Source organism: Drosophila arizonae, chromosome 3, assembly GCF_054131065.1.
Source record: "Drosophila arizonae isolate 15081-1271.41 chromosome 3, UAZ_ARI_1.0, whole genome shotgun sequence".
NCBI lineage: Eukaryota > Metazoa > Arthropoda > Insecta > Diptera > Drosophilidae > Drosophila > Drosophila arizonae.
Genome location: NC_142923.1, coordinates 21,739,167 through 21,756,877, shown reverse-complemented (window position 1 = coordinate 21,756,877; position 17,711 = coordinate 21,739,167). Strand labels below are relative to the sequence as shown.

At 40.5% G+C, this 17,711-nt stretch overlaps 6 protein-coding genes and 1 long non-coding RNA gene across 9 annotated transcripts in view; 2 read left to right on the top strand and 5 right to left on the bottom strand.

The window, feature by feature from the left end:
* LOC149269878 (uncharacterized) overlaps window positions 1–17,711 on the bottom strand; it is a 57,814-nt gene that overhangs the window by 26,943 nt on the left and 13,160 nt on the right. The gene's annotated exons all lie outside the window — the stretch shown is intronic.
* Window positions 496–2,701, bottom strand: LOC149269879 (uncharacterized). Its single transcript, XM_089464503.1, has 2 exons — window positions 2,241–2,701; window positions 496–2,150 (listed from the first exon to the last, which is right to left on the bottom strand). The coding sequence occupies exons 1-2, from the start codon at window positions 2,699–2,701 to the stop codon at window positions 566–568; spliced, it is 2,046 nt and encodes a 681-aa protein (XP_089320629.1). The 3' UTR covers window positions 496–565.
* On the bottom strand, window positions 2,701–4,920 carry LOC108609528 (uncharacterized). Its single transcript, XM_018001250.2, has 2 exons — window positions 4,463–4,920; window positions 2,701–4,407 (listed from the first exon to the last, which is right to left on the bottom strand). The coding sequence occupies exons 1-2, from the start codon at window positions 4,918–4,920 to the stop codon at window positions 2,895–2,897; spliced, it is 1,971 nt and encodes a 656-aa protein (XP_017856739.2). The 3' UTR covers window positions 2,701–2,894.
* LOC108609527 (uncharacterized) lies at window positions 4,981–7,268 on the top strand. 2 transcript variants are annotated; one of them, XM_089464505.1, is made up of 3 exons: window positions 4,981–5,081; window positions 5,148–5,614; window positions 5,678–7,268. In XM_089464505.1, exons 2-3 carry the CDS (start codon window positions 5,190–5,192, stop codon window positions 7,260–7,262), a joined length of 2,010 nt encoding a protein of 669 aa, XP_089320631.1. In that variant the 5' UTR covers window positions 4,981–5,081; window positions 5,148–5,189; the 3' UTR covers window positions 7,263–7,268. The 2 variants fall into 2 exon arrangements, with proteins under 2 accessions (XP_089320631.1, XP_017856738.2); XM_018001249.2 differs by having other exon boundaries at window positions 4,981–5,614.
* On the top strand, window positions 7,424–9,495 carry LOC108609526 (uncharacterized). 2 transcript variants are annotated; one of them, XM_089464512.1, is made up of 3 exons: window positions 7,424–7,871; window positions 7,927–9,249; window positions 9,330–9,495. In XM_089464512.1, the coding sequence occupies exons 1-3, from the start codon at window positions 7,441–7,443 to the stop codon at window positions 9,367–9,369; spliced, it is 1,794 nt and encodes a 597-aa protein (XP_089320638.1). In that variant the 5' UTR covers window positions 7,424–7,440; the 3' UTR covers window positions 9,370–9,495. The 2 variants fall into 2 exon arrangements, with proteins under 2 accessions (XP_089320638.1, XP_089320637.1); XM_089464511.1 differs by having other exon boundaries at window positions 7,927–9,494.
* LOC108611898 (uncharacterized) lies at window positions 9,498–11,578 on the bottom strand. The gene is made up of 2 exons (XM_018004738.2): window positions 11,196–11,578; window positions 9,498–11,118 (listed from the first exon to the last, which is right to left on the bottom strand). Exons 1-2 carry the CDS (start codon window positions 11,546–11,548, stop codon window positions 9,567–9,569), a joined length of 1,905 nt encoding a protein of 634 aa, XP_017860227.1. The 5' UTR covers window positions 11,549–11,578; the 3' UTR covers window positions 9,498–9,566.
* LOC108611897 (uncharacterized) lies at window positions 12,483–15,324 on the bottom strand. Its single transcript, XM_018004737.2, has 3 exons — window positions 14,485–15,324; window positions 14,090–14,396; window positions 12,483–14,030 (listed from the first exon to the last, which is right to left on the bottom strand). Exons 1-3 carry the CDS (start codon window positions 15,003–15,005, stop codon window positions 12,777–12,779), a joined length of 2,082 nt encoding a protein of 693 aa, XP_017860226.1. The 5' UTR covers window positions 15,006–15,324; the 3' UTR covers window positions 12,483–12,776.

Sequence of the window (17,711 nt, the reverse complement as noted above, 5' to 3'; positions counted from 1 at the left end):
AGAATATTTTTATTGAAAGCTCTAACGCTAATAACTCCGATTCCCGATTTGCCACGCCCTCAATCGGTACACATATGTATATAGTTTTTAGCAGTTTAATAGAGGAGGTAATTTAGTCGTAAAGTTTTTAGTTTGACTATTAAAGATATAATATACACGTTTTCCTATAAACCTCTATAGAGGTATATAATATATAAAAATGCAGATATATTTTATATATACATATATATAATATAAATTATTATATAGTCAATTTCCCTAGAGGAGTTCTTTTTCAGGATATTAATAGTAGTGTTAGCTTTAAATTTGTAGGAGATGCCGTTTTCTCCCATTTGCCACGCCCACAATAAGCGTTAATAAATTAGATATGTTTATTGGATTTTTTGTTTTCAATACACAAAAACTACACTAAAAATTCCAACTCTCGCAACTCATATAATAGGGTTACCGGAAAAAGCACTTTCCGAACGGACAGACGGATGAATAACCAATATATTAATTTCCCATTGCTAATGTGTATGTATAATGATTGTTTTTATAAAAGATTCAATGTTAATATTTTATTTTAACATGGAGTTCCTGGGTCGTTCACATTAATGGTATCAATCGAAAATGTTCGATTAGCCTCGAAACAAGCGCAAAACTTCTGGGCAACGTGTTCGGAGACACAGAACGACTCATTGCGATACGAATTCAATCGTGTTATGAACTCCTCCTGTACCAAAACATGGTTCTGCGAGTCGGTCTGAAATGTGGCACGAAACAAACCTCCATTTGGTCGAGTGACGAACTTGATACGAAAAGTTTGAATTCTCTGGGACGACATCGCAGGGTTGCCGTCATCATCGAAGATCTGTTTGCGTTCGGCCCTCAGCAATTTGGCCAGCTTTAAGCGAACACATTTCGCTGCATAATTGTGGCTAGCCAGATATTCGTTGATGCGATAGACAATTGTTTTGGCCCAATAGATCAAAACATTGCTGATGCGCACCTGCACATACGAGTCACAGGTGCACCAGTGCTCCGGTATGGCAGCATCCTCGCAGCTGCGATTGACTGGCAATGGTTCGAATAACGATTGGCATTTCGCGCAGGATGAATTGAATTTGAGACCCGATTGCCCCTGGAGTACGAGCAGGTGCTTCAAAGTCAAATGCAAATCGAATGTCGAGCTCAAGCGACGACGATTCCAGTCGAGCGCTTGCACAAACTCTGGATGCTGCTCTCGATACCAGGGTGGCAAATAAATGTGCAGCATGGGCAATCGCTCCTCCAGAAAGCTGGAGGCTAGGCTCATCAAGGCGCCTTGCCGCTGGCCATGATCACTGAACAATACTACAACTGCCTTATCAAACAGGCCGTGCTCCTTGTACTGCTCTAAGTAGCTCACAAAATCCCTATCTACACTGGTTGGCCCACGGAAGTCGTTGTGACTGAAGCTATTCGACCAAAAGATTCCGAAGATCGGTTTCGGGGAATCGTGAACAAAACGCTGCACCAGCTGCAGGCAATAGTTGAAGACGTAGCGAAAACTTTGCCTCCGACCAAGACAATATTCATAGCCAAAGTGCTTTACCGTATTCAAAGTGTTTTGGATCATAAATATAAAAGGGCGTAGGTAGAAATCAACCGGCTTGCGAATGAAGCCAAATGTGAAATAGTGAAATGTATCTATGGAAGGCGTGTCCTCGGCATAGGCCGTCAGATAGCCAGCGTCTTGAAAGTGGTTCCAGAGATACGTGAATTGATCGAAGCAACCCGGCTCATGAATGTTGCACTGAGCTCGCCACTGACTCGATCTAAGACCCGTCAATAAAGACATTACATTGGGCAAGGTATTGTCCCCGATCTTGTTATAGCCCAGCATCTCATACCAACCCAGCTGACTCACAAACTGGGCTGTCCGTGGCATCGTTCTCTGAAAGTTCATCTGCGACATGGAGTCAATGCCCAACATTATCACACTGGGCAAGACGCGACTGCGTTCCACATCCTGATGCTCATTCCGTCCGTCAGGATACTGGATAAAAGAGAATGCATCGCGTTGCAGGATTCGCGATCGGTTGCTTAGCTCGTAGCACTCCACGACAATTCCTTCAATGTGACGAGGGACGATCCAGTTCTGGGCAAACGGGAGGGGTCCAACTCTCCTGGAAATAAAATATTTTTGGTCACATTTTTTGCTTAATATTATAATAGCCCTTGTCTGCTCATTTGCCATTCAGATCGCTCAAACACACCAGGTTAGGGAATCATTTGCTCCGCGTAATACCTCATAGTAGACGCACGAAAATTTCAAAATGTCTGGAAATAAATCTGCAAACACCGATTCGTTCACATGCAAAATATATTGCCTCTGCATCCCATCATAAAGAACGGAAACTAGATCGGACTCATCTGTGCACTCCTTAAATTTTTCTGTTTTGAAAATGCTCATGACATCGGAGGAAAACGGTTTAATCCGCGGTATTTTGCATCTGTGATCAAATACATTGAAATCCTTGTCAGTACTCAAAGGCTTAAAATTTGTTTGCTGTGTGCTCGATTTGCCATGGAATATAGTTGATAGTTTCGGTATTGTTGAACTTGTTTGTTCCTCAACAACTGAATTTCCATCACGATTCACAAGTATGAAGACACAGAAGACTAGAACAATGGCAAGTGTTTGCTTTCTGTATTTCACAATAAGGTGACGAGTCATTTCTATTTATTTTTTATTTCTTTACAATTTCGAATTTGTCTAGCTGGTGACTGTAAACTGAATGTTTGTTTATAATGAATAAATAACAAAAAATAGTACTCGCAGAACTTGCAGATTAGTGTGTCTAAGGATAGTGCGAAATTTCCTGTTTCGCTTGTGTGTCCCTAACGGATTCATGAATATGAATAAAAAATTAAGCCTTTGGTTTGCAAAGGCAGATCTCTTTTGCGTTGGGCTCATCCACACAATTGGTCTTGTTCGGAATGACATCCAAACGTCGTATCCAATCCCCAGGAACTCGTATAATACTCGGCCCCTTGCTGCAATGAACTGTCGCATAGAATATCGCTTTCGGTTTAGTAATGAACTTCAAATGGAACGAAAAAATTCGATTCGGTGGCTCCACCTCATTTCCATCAATATCGAAAAATTGTTTCCGCTCGGCTCTTAGCAATCTATCGAATTTTAATCGATAACACTTACTTTCAAAGTCCGGTCTATTCAGATATTGTGTGATGCGATATACAACTGTCTTAGCTAAGTCAATCATGTGCTGATTGTTCGCCACGGTCGTATGCAAATCACAGCTGCAATAGTAAAGGGAAATGCCAGCATCCTCGCAAGTGCGATTGACGGCTAGATTGACAAATAGCGATTGGGCTTTTATTTGCTCTTTCTGGAACACAATGCCGGGATGCACCTGCACGAGCAGATTCTTAAGCGTCAAATGCAAATCATATGGGGAGCACAGCCGACGACGATTCACCTCAAGCGCGTTTCTGACGTCTGGATACTGTTTCCGATACCAAGGCGGTAAATAGATGTGCAACATGGGCAAACGCTCTTCCAGAAAGCCCGAGGCCAACCGCATCAAAGGTCCCCTGCGCTGTCCATGGAGGCTGAACAAGATGACAACTGCCTTATCGAATAAGCCGTGCTCCCTGTACAGCTCAAGATACCTCACGAAATCCCTATCCACTCGTGCCGCTGCGCTAAAGTCCTCATGGCTGAAGGTCTTTGTCCAGTAGAGTCCGAAGAGCGGCTTGTGCGTCTCATTCATAAATCGCTGTACCAACTGCAGGCAAGACTCGAAAACATAGTGGAAACTTTCTCTCCGACCCAGGCAGTAGTCAGAGTCCCCCTGACCACGCCCTTCTTCTTCCATAATTTCCTTAAACACTTTCAGAATGGGATAGAGATAGTAATCCACGGGCTTGCGCGTAAAGGGTAAGGAAGGAGAGTCTTCCGCATAGGCAGTCACATATCCCGAGTTGTGAAAATGATTCCACAGGTAATTTAAAGCGTCCAAGCAACTTGGTTTTGCCATATCGCAAAAGTGCTGCAATTGTGCCAGTGCTCGACCGGTGAGAAAAATAATTTGATTGTAGAGCATATTATCTCCAGCGCTAGTATAGCCAAGCATCTCAGTCCACCCTGGCTGCCTCACAAACTTTGCAGTCAGTGGCATCGTTCTCTGAAAGTTCATCTGAGACATGGAGTCAATGCCCAACATTATGACACTAGGATAGGCCCGACTGCGCTTCTCATCGTTCGTTTCGTTCCTTCCGACTAGATGCTGGACAAAAGAGAATGCATCGCGCTGCAGGACTCGAGACCTGTTGCCTAACTGAAAGCACTCCACGACAATTCCTTGAATGGAACGGGGCACGATCCGGTCACTACAAGTAAATGGTGATCCCTTGTTCCTGAATGCGAAATTATGGTTGAATGGAGGTCAGCATAAGATAACTAAATACATACCAGATGGGCTTATCACTTGTTCCACTAATGATCTCGTAAAAGACGCACGCATAGTGGATCACACTTGGAAATAGTTCCACGAATAGAGATTTATTAAAGCGCAATAGATATAGTTTTTGGTGTTTATTATATCGAACAGTGAATAGACCGGGCTGATCCGTACAGGTCTTGGGCTTGGGAGGCTCAAAAATGGCCATGACATCAGGGGAGAATGGATCGATTCTTGGTATTTTGCACACATGATCAAAAACGTTAAAGACGCTATACGAGGCAGTCGTTTGAGTGGGCGGGGCAGCAGTCGCTTTGGCGGATGCATTAATGTGGAGATTTTTATGGTTCTTTCGACCTTTCTGAATTACATCAACAGTAGCTTCTCGTCCAATATATATATACATAGTTATAAGCAAAATTAAGGCAAACAGAAGTTTTCTATTGCCAATAATCAAAAAATTAAACATTTTCGTAATTAATGTTTGTTACGTTCTAACTTTACGACATTTGCTTAACAGACTTTTCTTGAACTGTTTTGCTTTGTATATATTTATTAGTGTTTTGGTTTATTACTAATAAACAGCATATTATGTTGAAAATAATTTCCATTAACACGAAATAATCGAGCGTAAGGAGATCTACAGATAAGACATCAAATTATTGGAAACAAATTAATTTATTTATTAAGTTTTAGGGCTCAGTGAATTAAGTTGATTTTTTTTTAACGTTTTCTAAAATGATCCAACGCAAACATTTTATTTTATTTTTCGGCGGATTTTGTGCATTGATGTGGATGTATTACGAAATTGAGTACTCTCTGGAGAATGTAGATTTAATAAAAACACGATATACGGAATCCCTCAAGGAACCGATCCAAATTAAGATAAATGTAAACAATTCAATAGGAATGGAACCTAATCATACCAGGCGTTACTTTGTAAATAGTGCAAAGTGCAAGATGCCCTATGCGGATCCCTTCTCGCCCGAGTCAATGCAGATCTATAAGCCGGCTAAGCTAAAGGTCTGCACAAAACAATCGGATCTATTTCACTTAAGCTTTGACCGCAACACAAATCGCTATTCTCTGCACGTTAATGAGACGATTTTGCTGCCTTTCGGGAATGGGATTGAGTGCAATTATAGAGGGATAAGCCAACGAAAGTATGCAAATAATAGTCCATGGAATTCTGTTGTTTAATTTCTCAATTCTAACATTTCCTCAAGGATACATGCGACTGTTTACTTTGAGAAGCAACATGAATTGCCCCAAAATATCAACGGAGTCATTGCGCAATGTCATATTAAGCTGAACTCTTCACTCATCCAAATCATACAACAAGATGCATTTCCCCTGCATCAAGTAACTAATGAAAGGAGGCAAACGCCTAGCAAACAACCGACACGACAGCCCAGTGTCATAATACTTGGTCTGGACAGCATGTCGCGCATGAATTTCGAACGGACAATGCCCTTGACGGCAAAGTTTGTCCGTCAAGAGGGCTGGTACCCTCTGTCCGGCTACAACAAGATGGCGGACAATACTTTCCCGAATGTCTACACGGTGCTGTCCGGTGTGGCGATGTTGGACGAGCACGCATTTCGTTGGCAAAAGTATCGAGATACTAGAATGATCTGGAGAGATTACATTCGCGCTGGCTATGCGACAGCCGTAACCGAGGATGTTATAAGCATTCCATTATTTCGCCAAATATATAAAACGACGCCGATGCCTTACAATCTACGCTCATTGCTGCTAAGCATCGCTGAGACACTGAAAACCTACGTGAGTTTTGGCTATGATTACTGCATCGGACGTCGGCTGGCCTTCTCGTATGTCTACGACTTCTGTGCCCAGTTCATCACACGCCATATGCTCGAGCTGGATCAGCCCATGTTCGGTTTCTTCTGGAGCTGCACATTCACCCATGACTCGTACAATGTGGCCACCAGTCTGGATCGTATATTCGTGGACTACTTGTATTTATTTGAGCAGCTGAAGCTGTTCGACAACTCGATTGTCATTCTATTGAGCGATCACGGTGCACGTTTCGGCAAACCCATGGATCTGTCCGATAGTTTCCTCGAGGAACGTTTACCTTTGCTGCATATCTACCTGCCGCCCTGGTTCCGCAAAGCCTATCCACAGTACGCTCATGCCTTGGCTATGAATTACAATCGCTTGTGCTCAAACTATGATTTGCATAATACACTGCGACACCTGCTCCAGCTGAATGCCACGACGCCAGCGATGCTGCCCGCTGTGGCCAGTTGCCCGAGTAGTCAATCGCTGCTGCACCCGTTGCCCGTGGAGCGCAGCTGTGAAGATGCTTGCATCGTCGAGCATTGGTGCACTTGCAACGAGTTTGTGAATGTAACCATAGAAAATAACATGAGGCACTTGGCTGAGATGATTGTCACAAAAATCAATATATGGATGCTGAAGAATGGGTTCAGCAAGAAATGCCAGCGTCTTCTCCTTACGGATGTTGACAAGGTCGAAGTCAAGAAGTCCGAGATGATGCAGAATATTGTTACACTGCGAATTCTCTTTTGCACCTATCCCAACGTTGGCAAATTCCGAACGACACTGAAATATAATGTCCAATTGAAGAGAATTGTGTATTTGGATGTGCCGGAAATAAGTCGCATTAATTCGTATAGAACTGATGCGCCTTGTGAGTGGAATACAATAGCAAGAAAGTTTTGCTTTTGTTATAAAAAAAAAACACGGAAGAACACTCTAGTTGGGGATCACCGACTGCGGAATGCTTATTCACAGTCAAGACGCGGCCAGATCCGCCATTTCTAATTTATTTTAGGCTACTGTCTAACCCCAGCATACAATCCAAATTTAAAATCTCTTGCAGGACAGACGGACGGACATTGCAACAAAACTAACATAATTAATTGATTTAATGAAAGTATGGATGAAAGCAGACCTCAGTAGTTTCTTAATCTAAACTCATAAACAATTCTGAGAATCAACAATGTCTTGGCTGCTCAGCAATAATGGCCTGCTCCTATTTGCCAGTTTCTTTGTCTGTGTCTACATATATTTCTATTCCTTCGTTAGATTCGAATTAGCAAAAACCGAGCCCACCATAAACCCTGAACAGTCCATATCACACGAAGATACTTCCCAAATTCCAAGTCAAAACAAATTTAACGTTTTTGATCATGTGTGCAAAATACCAAGAGTCGATCCATTCTCCCCTGATGTCATGGCCCTTTTTAAACCTCCCAAGCCCAAGACCTGTACGGATCAGCCCGGTCTATTCACTGTTCGATATAATAAACAGCAAAAACTATATCTATTGCGCTTTAATAAATCTCTATTTGTGGACCTATTTCCAAGTGTGATCCACTATGCGTGCGTCTTTTACGAGATCATTAGTGGAACAAGTGATAAGCCCATCTGGTATGTATTTAGTTATCTTATGCTGACCTCCATTCAACCATAATTTCGCATTCAGGAACAAGGGATCACCATTTACTTGTAGTGACCGGATCGTGCCCCGTTCCATTCAAGGAATTGTCGTGGAGTGCTTTGAGTTAGGCAACAGGTCTCGAGTCCTGCAGCGCGATGCATTCTCTTTTGTCCAGCATCTAGTCGGACGGAACGAAACGAACGATGAGAAGCGCAGTCGGGCCTATCCCAGTGTCATAATGTTGGGCATTGACTCCATGTCGCAGATGAACTTTCAGAGAACGATGCCACTGACTGCAAAGTTTCTGAGGCAGCCAGGGTGGACTGAGATGCTTGGCTATAATGGACTATTCAACAATGGCTTTCAAAATATGTTTTCCCTATTATCTGGCGGTTCTCCGCAACTGTGGAAGCAGTATTGTGATGTGAAGAGACCGGGTTGTTTAGATACTATTACCTTCCTGTGGAATCATTTTCACAACTCGGGATATTTGACTGCCTATGCGGAAGACTCTCCCTCCTTACCCTTTACGCGCAAGCCCGTGGATTACTATCTCTATCCCATTCTGAAAGTGTTTAAGGAAATTATGGAAGGAGAAGGGCGTCAGGGGGACTCTGACTACTGCCTGGGTCGGAGAGAAAGTTTCCACTATGTTTTCGAGTCTTGCCTGCAGTTGGTACAGCGATTCATGAATGAGACGCACAAGCCGCTCTTCGGACTCTACTGGACAAAGACCTTCAGCCATGAGGACTTTAGCGCAGCAGCACGTGTGGATAGGGATTTCGTGAGGTATCTTGAGCTGTACAGGGAGCTCGGCTTATTCGATAAGGCAGTTGTCATCTTGTTCAGCCTCCATGGACAGCGCCAGGGACCTTTGATGCGGTTAGCCTCGGGCTTTCTGGAAGAGCGATTGCCCATGTTGCACATCTATTTACCGCCTTGGTACCGGAGACAGTATCCAGACGTCAAACAAGCGCTTGAGGTGAATCGTCGTCGGCTGTGCTCCCCATATGATTTGCATTTGACGCTTAAGAATCTGCTCGTGCAGGTGCATCCAAATTTGGAGTTTGAAATCGTGTGCAACAGCTGCATGTCGCTGCTTTACATTGTTCCAGAGAATCGCAGTTGTGCAGGGGCAAAAATTCCGGAGTGGATTTGCTCGTGTGAGCCGTGTAGACGAGTGCCAAATACTGAATTGATGCGGACATGGGCAAAACTAATAGTCTTTCTCATTAATCAATACTTGGCTAGAAATAAATTGATAAGGTATTGCTCTCACTTGAAATTCGAACACTTGATAACCGTAGATCATCAAGAACTCTATAATTCGGAGGGACAAATTGTGAAACCGGCCGATGGCATTCAAAGGTATCGCATTAAATTCATTACGCAGCCCAATGGCGTTTTCCTTGGTAACATTTTCATCAACAGTCAAAATAATATTGCAGACGTGCCGTACCATCGAATAACACGTTTCAACACTCATAGTAAGTGTGTGGATGGGAGCATTAACGATATTTTATGTGTCTGTCGATAGGCGCATGAGTATATTAGATTCAAATGATATTTTATTAAATACAAGAATTGGTTTAATTAATTAATAATTAAAAAAGGGGTTTTAAAATGTCGAACAAAACTTTTGCTTTTATTACATTTCAAGTTCAGTTAGGAGTCCCAGCTCTGAGTCAATTTATTCTTATCGCATTCTTGCACATGCAAAATTTTTTAGAAATCGGATCTGATACACATTCCGAGTCCGGGGCATAAATAGATAAGCGACTTATTTCGTTGATGTCCATATTCAAGGTAGCTGTGCGATTAATCCAGGAGAATGTTACTTCAAATATCCCAATATTTGGTGCCGTTGAAAATTCAATTACGTAATATTGTTCGCTATCATCGGCAGTAGCATTTCGGTTCAATTCAATAATATGATCTAAATATATGATATTAGTTAACGTAAAGTTGGCACAAAGATCCGATAGGTTTTTCTTGACCAAATCATCGTTCATTTGCCGAATTATCGCCAAGGCCATTGACCTCGCATAGGGTTCCATGGTAACAGTCACTCTGGGATGGCACGTGCACCATTTCTCTGTGATGCCCGCCTGTTCGCAGGTCCTGTTCACAGGCAGCCTATAGAACAACGATTGGCAGGTGGGACATGTCGCTGACATCGGCTGAATGTCCGCATTCTTGGTGCTATTGAGTTGCAGCAAATGCTGCAGCGTCATGTAGATATCGAAGGTCGAGCTCAAGCGATTACGATTCTTTACCAAATTGCCAACATGATGCGGATATTTGCGCCGAAACCAAGGCGGCAAATAAATGTAAAACATGGGCATACGCTCCTCCAAATACCCAGTTGTAATCTGTCTCAAATAGCCGTAACGCATGCCATGATCGCTTGTCAGTATGACAATCGAACGATTGAATAGGCCATCTCCTTCGAACTGCTTGAAATACTCAACGAATAGGTCGTCTAGGGCGAAGGTCATGTCAAAATAGTCGTGCGAGAAGCTATTTGTCCAAAATAAGCCAAACATCGGTTTCGCCGTACGTATAAAGCGTTGAATGAATTGCTTGGCAAAGTCCCACAGATAGGCAAAGGTCAGATGACGTCCCAGACACAGATTTTTATCGAAGAATTTGCTCTCATTGAACGTTTTCTCCATGGCCAGAAGTAGAGGTCGCAAATAGTAGTCGACGGGCTGTTCTATAAATCCCGGCATCAAATAGTTAAACGTACTTATACTCATCTTATCCTCGGCCATGGCTGTTGTATAATTCTGATCCTTGAAGCGTTTCCAAATGAACGGTAGTTTATCGAAGCATCCAAGCTTGCGAACATCGCATATTTTGTCCGTATCCTCGGCGGAGTAACCCGTTAGCATGGCCAACAGATTGGGCAGAGTGTTATCGCCGACCTTATTGAGACCTTGGAGCGTATACCAGCCAGGTTGCTGCAAATATTTGAATGTTTTGTGCATGGTGCGACGCAGATTGATTCGAGACATGGCATCGATTCCAAATATGAGCACACTTGGCTTTGGGTGCTCCTCTATCTTTTCCGGCAGCTCCTCACTGCTCCTGCCGTCATAGTCCTGCACGAAGGCAATGCCATCCGATTGTATGACTCGCTTCTCCTTTCCATTGACCACGGCACAATGGACTAGCGCATAGTGAAGGTCCGGTGGTACAAGGAAATCCTGCGTCAGCGTGCGTCTATATAGTACACTATAAGACCATAAAGTTTAATCGCCGATAATCGGATATCTGCCATCATCAACAGATTGTCACACTGCACAACTCACCGAAAACTATTGTCTACCTGCTTGTTTTTCAAATCTCTCACAATTTTTTCGTATTTACATTCCAGCGTCGTATTTCGCTTATACCATGACACGGCCTGTTCCTCTCTGATGTGCAAGCGGTACACTTTCAGATCGAAATCGTATTCGGCTATAATTATGTCGCTGTCAGAACGACATTTCTCTAATTTCTTGGGCGTCATGATTTTCAGCACATCTTCCGTAAAGGGCTCCACATAAGGCATTTTACACACAGCACTATTCACAAAATAGGTCTTATTGGACAGCTCACCGGTAGCCCCACAATCTAAAGTCATCAGGCAGCATAGCAATAGCAGCAGCAACACCATTGCCATTATACGGAATACAAGGTACTAAGTATTATTTGGGAGATGTTCAAATTATAAACTATAATCATATTTGATATGCCCAGCTGTGACGAATCTAATTAACCTTTCCCGTTATATGTGTGAAAACAAGGTTTAATCTAATGGAGAAATATGAATTCCCTTTGAAATATGTGTTTACATATTCTTTGTATATATATCCTCAAACGTATACAACTAGAAATATTTTATATAGGGCAACAATATACATGGCAAAAGAAATTAATTTAAAATGAAATATTCTTAATGAAAAATTTATACAAGAATTCTTAACTAGAAATCAATATGAACAAGTAAGAAAGCTCTAGTCGAGAGGCTCGACTACGAGCTCCCCTGAACCCTTCGAGCAACTGATATTTTCAATAATTTTTTGCTTGGGCTTTCTGCATAAAACATTCAGATAAAAAAAAAAAACATGAAAATACAAAAAATTTAATAAATAAAGTCTTTAGCTATTATATCTTCTGAGAGCGCCGCATTCAAGCATACGGACAGTCAACTCTACGGACAAAAGGGCCGGGTTAAGGCAGCTCAGCTCATCGCCCTGATCAAGATATATACTTCATTAGCTCACAAAAGCATCATACCTTGACCTCTCATTTTCCATGGGCTCGGGATATACAAATTATCTATATATTATAAATCAGTATGAGTAACAATTTAGTATAGTTAAAGAAATATATTTCCAAGAAAACTTTGGACTAGTATCATTGTACTCTTATCTAATTTACCAGCTATTCTCATATCGTAATTTCTTATCATTTATAACGGCTGCCACTGACAGCAGAATACTTATTCAGAATTGTATCGATTTGCTTGAGGACTGTGCAAATTATTTGGTATTTTCCGATTCCGATTTTGGTATTTATAAATTAAAAATTCAACAAAAATGCTTTTATTTATTTTTTTTTTTAAATTGAAATTACAGTACTTGGTATGAATAAATATAAGAATGGAATATTTATTAACAAGGAGAATAATTGAATACAATTTTTTACATTCAACAAAACAATTTCACGTCCTTATTATATCTAATATTTGTCTCGACCCGTATTTGGCAGTTAAATTATGCTTAAATTAAATCAGCAACGACCACACTTAAATTAAGTAAATGCTGTTTAGGGACGAGTCTTTAACATTACAAATTAGATACCTTTAAAAATATATCGAATATTTACAAATCCATTGAAGAACTTGGCTACGTCTTCAAATCACTAAAGCATATGCAATACAATTTGGCAATTTTATCATTAATACACGTGGAATCCTCTTTATAGGAATTCGTACGACTTATGCTCTCCACGTTCACATCAACCGCCTCAGTGATATTGTTAAAGACAACTGTGGCCTGAAAGTCGGCGCTGTTTTGATTAACCTTGAACTTGGTGCGATAGACCGCCTGCTCTATTTGGGGTAGAGCATCCTTCCAGCTGACTTGCTCACCTGTTCGAATTTCCGTATAATGTACATACTTCAATGTTAAATTACTACATAAATGACTTAGATTCTTTGCTACAAAATATTCATTCATTCGATCGATAATGCGCGGCGCAATGCGATTTTGCCAACCGAACTGGCCGAGGCTTCGATACGGTCGGCAAGTGCACCAATGCTCCGAGATGCCGGCCTGGGCACACGTTCGATTCTCGGCAATCGGATAGAACAATGACTGGCAGGTGGGGCAATCGTAGGATCTGGGCAAAGCCGGCCCGTCAGGTGTACCGCCCAGCTCGATAATGTGCTTCAAGGTATTGTGTAAATCGAAATTGGAGCTCAGACGGTGTTGATTGAGCGCTAGCGCCTCGGCGTACTTCGGATACTTTGCACGAAACCATGGCGGCAAATAGATAAACATCATGGGCAGACGTTCCTCCAAATAGCCCTCGGACAGGGTGAGTAAACTGCCAAAGCGTGCACCGTGATCTGCAAAGAATATCATAATCGTGTGCTCCAGCGATCCATCGCTGCGATAGGCCAGCAAATCGCCTAGGACCTTGGGCTCCATGGCCGCGGGCATAGACCAATCGTCATGACTGAAGTGATTCGACCAGAACATGCCCCAAATGGGTCGCTCTGCCACAAAACGTTGCATGAACTGTCTTCCGTAGTCGTAAATATAATGATTGGCCAAGCGACGACCATAGCAATACTTCATATAACAACCGGGACACTTATAGGAGGGCAATTCTTCTTCAAGAGCGCGCAGAAATGGACGAAAATAATAGTCGGTTGGTTTTTTGGTGAAGCCCGGCTTCATATAAGTGAACGTATTTGCTCCACTCTCATCCTCCGCAAAGGCGGTCAAATAGCTGGCATTGTGGAAATAATTCCAGATCATGGGCAACTCGTCCAGGCAGCCCTTCACGCTCGTATCGCAAACATGCTCCTTGGCCTTCTCCGGCGAATAGCCACTCAAGATGGCCAAAAGATTGGGAAAAGAATTGTCAGCCACCTGAAAATCATGGACGACGTTCATGTAGACGACGAGAATATGTAGACTGAGAATACAACCTTGTTGTAGCCCTTCATTTCGTACCAGCCGGGCCCCTTTAGAAACTGATGTACCAGGGGCATAGTGCGACGCAGATTAATGCGAGAGATCGTATCGATGCCGTACATGATAACACTCGGCTTACGCGGACTCTGTTTTTGCTCTGACCTACTCGTCTGCAGCTTGGGCTTGTCATATTGAACGAATATGAAGGCATCCTTTTGCAATTTGACGGGCGTCTTCTCGGCGGTCTCACAGTCCAGAATCATGCCCCCCACATGCAGTGGCACAACATAGCCCTGAGAGAAATATATGCTCGGACTGAGACTAAGAGAACAAACAACAACGAACAATCAGACGAATTAAGGTTGAAGAGCTTTGCAAAAAGAAAAACTTCGGGCAATCAGAAATTTACATGTCATAGGTTTCCACATTTGCGCCCAGCTTTATCACCCGATAGAAACAATTGAACTCCATGTCACTTGAATTGAGCAGCTGGCGAGCGACATTTTCATTAATATTTAGCACATATCTCTTGAGTTTTGTATCGAACTTCGCGGAAACTAGATCACTTTCATTCGAGCACGGTATAAATTTGGGCGGCTTATAGATTTTCATAACCTCCGCTGAAAAAGGATCTACATAGGGTATCATGCACTGGGAAGTATGCAGGAAATATTTTGGCAACTCCACGTGAGGCACAGAGTATGGAATTAATGGCGTTGTAATTACGTTCATATTTCGTTCATTTGTTATATTAATGCTAATACGTGATATTTGATTGTCCTCGGCATTGCGACTTGATAAAAATTTCAGCGCTATGATAACTAGGATCAAACACAGGAACCATTTGTATAAGAAATGTTTGCCAGCAATTCGAGCACTCATGATCTGCTCTTTCACGCGAACCGAACTCAACTGACTGCAAAGCTGCATAGCCCTATTTCGGGGAGCTGCTGTCTTCGTCTTTCAAATTGGCAGAGACGTTCTCGCTTGACTTTATCAATGAATGAATAATGGGTTTTGTTTTAACGTGTATATTTGTTGTGTATGTAGGTGTGTTTTTTTTTTTTTTTTTTTCTTGTTGACTCTTTTATATATAAATATAATTCTTGGCTGTACTTTCATTATAAAATAGCCAAATAGTTAATTTTTTTTTTCCTCTCTCTTTCTCTCTTAACGTTTTAAAATATCAGGCCACGCCTTTTATTCGACGTTGGCAGAATGTTGAACCACGAATTACATATAATTAATGAACCTAAGCAATGGATCAGCTTGTTTTCCGCCAGATCTGGAAAGCGGGAAAATTAAAAAGCTTTTCAGCTATCTTTAATGTTTAAGTATTTTCGTAATTTCGTTTGTATTTTGTATAAAATTTACATAGTTTATATAAAATCTGCAATGTGTTAGAATCACAATTCAGTTTCTATTAGTTGCTTTTTCACCTAGATCTACCTTTTGGGCTAACATTGCTAATAAGAGAGAATTGTTTGCATGCTAAAAATAAGATTCTCATTTTAGCCATATAGCACTAGTATTTTAAGTGAATAAATATTTACATCAAACTCTCGTAAACCAATAAAAACGTGATTCATTATTGGCCCCCTCGGTGGCTTGCAACAAGTGTGACAAGTTTTAAACAAGCCCAATTATAAATAATGTATACGGGGTAGGCGTACCAACAAAAATATGGCCCTACAGCTGTCGCTCAGCGAAAAACTCAATGCTTGCTGTGAAGCAAAGTGTTTGTTGGCAAAATTGTATGGAACAGTTAGTAACAGTAATAGAAGATAACGTAGGGTACACCTACGTAGGGCGAAATATTAAAGCTTACTATATTTTTCTATAAATAGAATAAATAACTATTATATTTTTTTATTTATTTATTTTATTTTAATTTTTGTTGTAAGCATATACTCATGAAGGTCTGTCACGCCTTCGTCTGCTTTTGGCCTACACATATAGCCTGGATTTGGCTTTCCAATCGTCTCTAATTGTCATCATCATCATTACAAAATCAATATTTGTGATAATCGAATTCATAAGCAAAACTATTGAGAACTCATTAATAAATACAATTAAGTATTCCATTCCAGTAAAGACCTGTTCACTTTGACATTGCACAAAATGCCAAAAACGTGTTCTTTAAATAATTTAAAAGCCACGAATTCACAAATAAATACAACGGCCCGTTTACACAACTCGCTATCTGAAAACACCTGTAAAAATACCTTTAGCAGTAGCTTTGTTCTGTCACGAAGAGGGCAGAAGCCAAGGATAAATATATAATTTAATAAATAATCAACATTTCGAAGAATACCCTACCATTGAAGAAAATTATTGAATCGCCTTATCTATACAATATTTGGTTGTTATAACTACAGTAGCTGTAGTTATTTTCAAGTAGACCCACACATATCGATTATTTCGAGCAGCAAGTGACAAGATTTTGCTTTTAGAGTTTCCATTTTATTGGTAGACATGAAATCCGATATGATTCGAGGAAATATTCTATCGATTTTAAAAATATATAATTATCATTACTAGCAACAGCAACTAAGAAACAGACCATTACACCGACACCTGAAACTGTCCACGGTCTTTGATAAAATACACTAGCACTCGAGTCTGTACAATGAAAGATTGGAGCAACCGGCAGAAACCGGCTAGCAAACATGCTCACTAGACACCAAACTACTGGGAGGCTCAACAGAAGGATAGATATGAGTCTAGTGTAGTCAATTGGGCAGAAATAATAGAGACCAAGATAAAAACAAATTATTATTATTATTTTTTAAATCTTTTTATCTTTTATTAAGCCATACGAAGCACTCTTGTATATATATAATTTTTAATTTTTGCATACTCTTAGGCTGAAAGAAAATTCGAGTATATTATAAAAGTACAAATATAATACAAATCAATCGCTTAAACAGACAGAAGGATGGACTAACAGACGAACGCTCGGACATTGTCCAAAATCAACTCATTCACAAAAGCAACATGAGCATAAATACACATACACATAAATACACATAAAAAAAAAATTAAAGCAAAAATAATATTGACTTCAAAATTAAATTTTTACTTTAAAAATTAATAAATTTAATTTTTGCTGATGTCCACATCAGGGAAATATATTATAGAAGACTATTTAAAAGTGATAACAATTTCAGCATAATTGTATAATATTACTTACATTTATTTCGCTTAAGAGATAAGATAAACAAAAATACATAATAGAAGATGATATACCACTCCATCAAGAAGATACGTGGGAGATTATTGTAAATATTAGTGCCTTATAAATTATTATAATTCAAGTACTAAATGATTTATTAAAGAAAAGAAACTTTTAAATAGGGTAAGCTAGAGAATGGAAAATAAATATGTAAAAATGCTTTAGTAGAGAATGATAGATACCCTAGGAGATACCCTAAGCCCAGAGCCGAACATTATAACTTTTATATTAAAAAAAAATATATTTTATACATTTATTGTAATTATTTGCTATACTCTTTTATATATATGATTCAAAGTAAAAATATGGACAATATATGCATTGAACAATAACATATATTCTTGTTAACCTTACTGGGTATTTTAAGTAATCAAAGTAAATCTCAGATTTTTTTCAACTCA

Coding starts and splice junctions, on each gene's coding strand:
- LOC149269879 (XM_089464503.1), bottom strand. CDS start 2,701: ATGACTCGTCACCTTATTGTGAAATACAGAAAGCAAACACTTGCCATT. Junction 2,151..2,240: donor GCAAATGATTCCCTAACCTG/GTGTGTTTGAGC, acceptor TTTTATTTCCAG/GAGAGTTGGACCCCTCCCGT.
- LOC108611898 (XM_018004738.2), bottom strand. CDS start 11,548: ATGGCAATGGTGTTGCTGCTGCTATTGCTATGCTGCCTGATGACTTTA. Junction 11,119..11,195: donor CAGGTAGACAATAGTTTTCG/GTGAGTTGTGCA, acceptor ATGGTCTTATAG/TGTACTATATAGACGCACGC.
- LOC108609527 (XM_089464505.1), top strand. CDS start 5,190: ATGATCCAACGCAAACATTTTATTTTATTTTTCGGCGGATTTTGTGCA. Junction 5,615..5,677: donor AGAGGGATAAGCCAACGAAA/GTATGCAAATAA, acceptor CATTTCCTCAAG/GATACATGCGACTGTTTACT.
- LOC108609526 (XM_089464511.1), top strand. CDS start 7,441: ATGTCTTGGCTGCTCAGCAATAATGGCCTGCTCCTATTTGCCAGTTTC. Junction 7,872..7,926: donor ACAAGTGATAAGCCCATCTG/GTATGTATTTAG, acceptor TTTCGCATTCAG/GAACAAGGGATCACCATTTA.
- LOC108611897 (XM_018004737.2), bottom strand. CDS start 15,005: ATGCAGCTTTGCAGTCAGTTGAGTTCGGTTCGCGTGAAAGAGCAGATC. Junction 14,397..14,484: donor AATGTGGAAACCTATGACAT/GTAAATTTCTGA, acceptor TTGTTCTCTTAG/TCTCAGTCCGAGCATATATT. Junction 14,031..14,089: donor AAATGAAGGGCTACAACAAG/GTTGTATTCTCA, acceptor CATGATTTTCAG/GTGGCTGACAATTCTTTTCC.
- LOC108609528 (XM_018001250.2), bottom strand. CDS start 4,920: ATGTTTAATTTTTTGATTATTGGCAATAGAAAACTTCTGTTTGCCTTA. Junction 4,408..4,462: donor ACAAGTGATAAGCCCATCTG/GTATGTATTTAG, acceptor TTTCGCATTCAG/GAACAAGGGATCACCATTTA.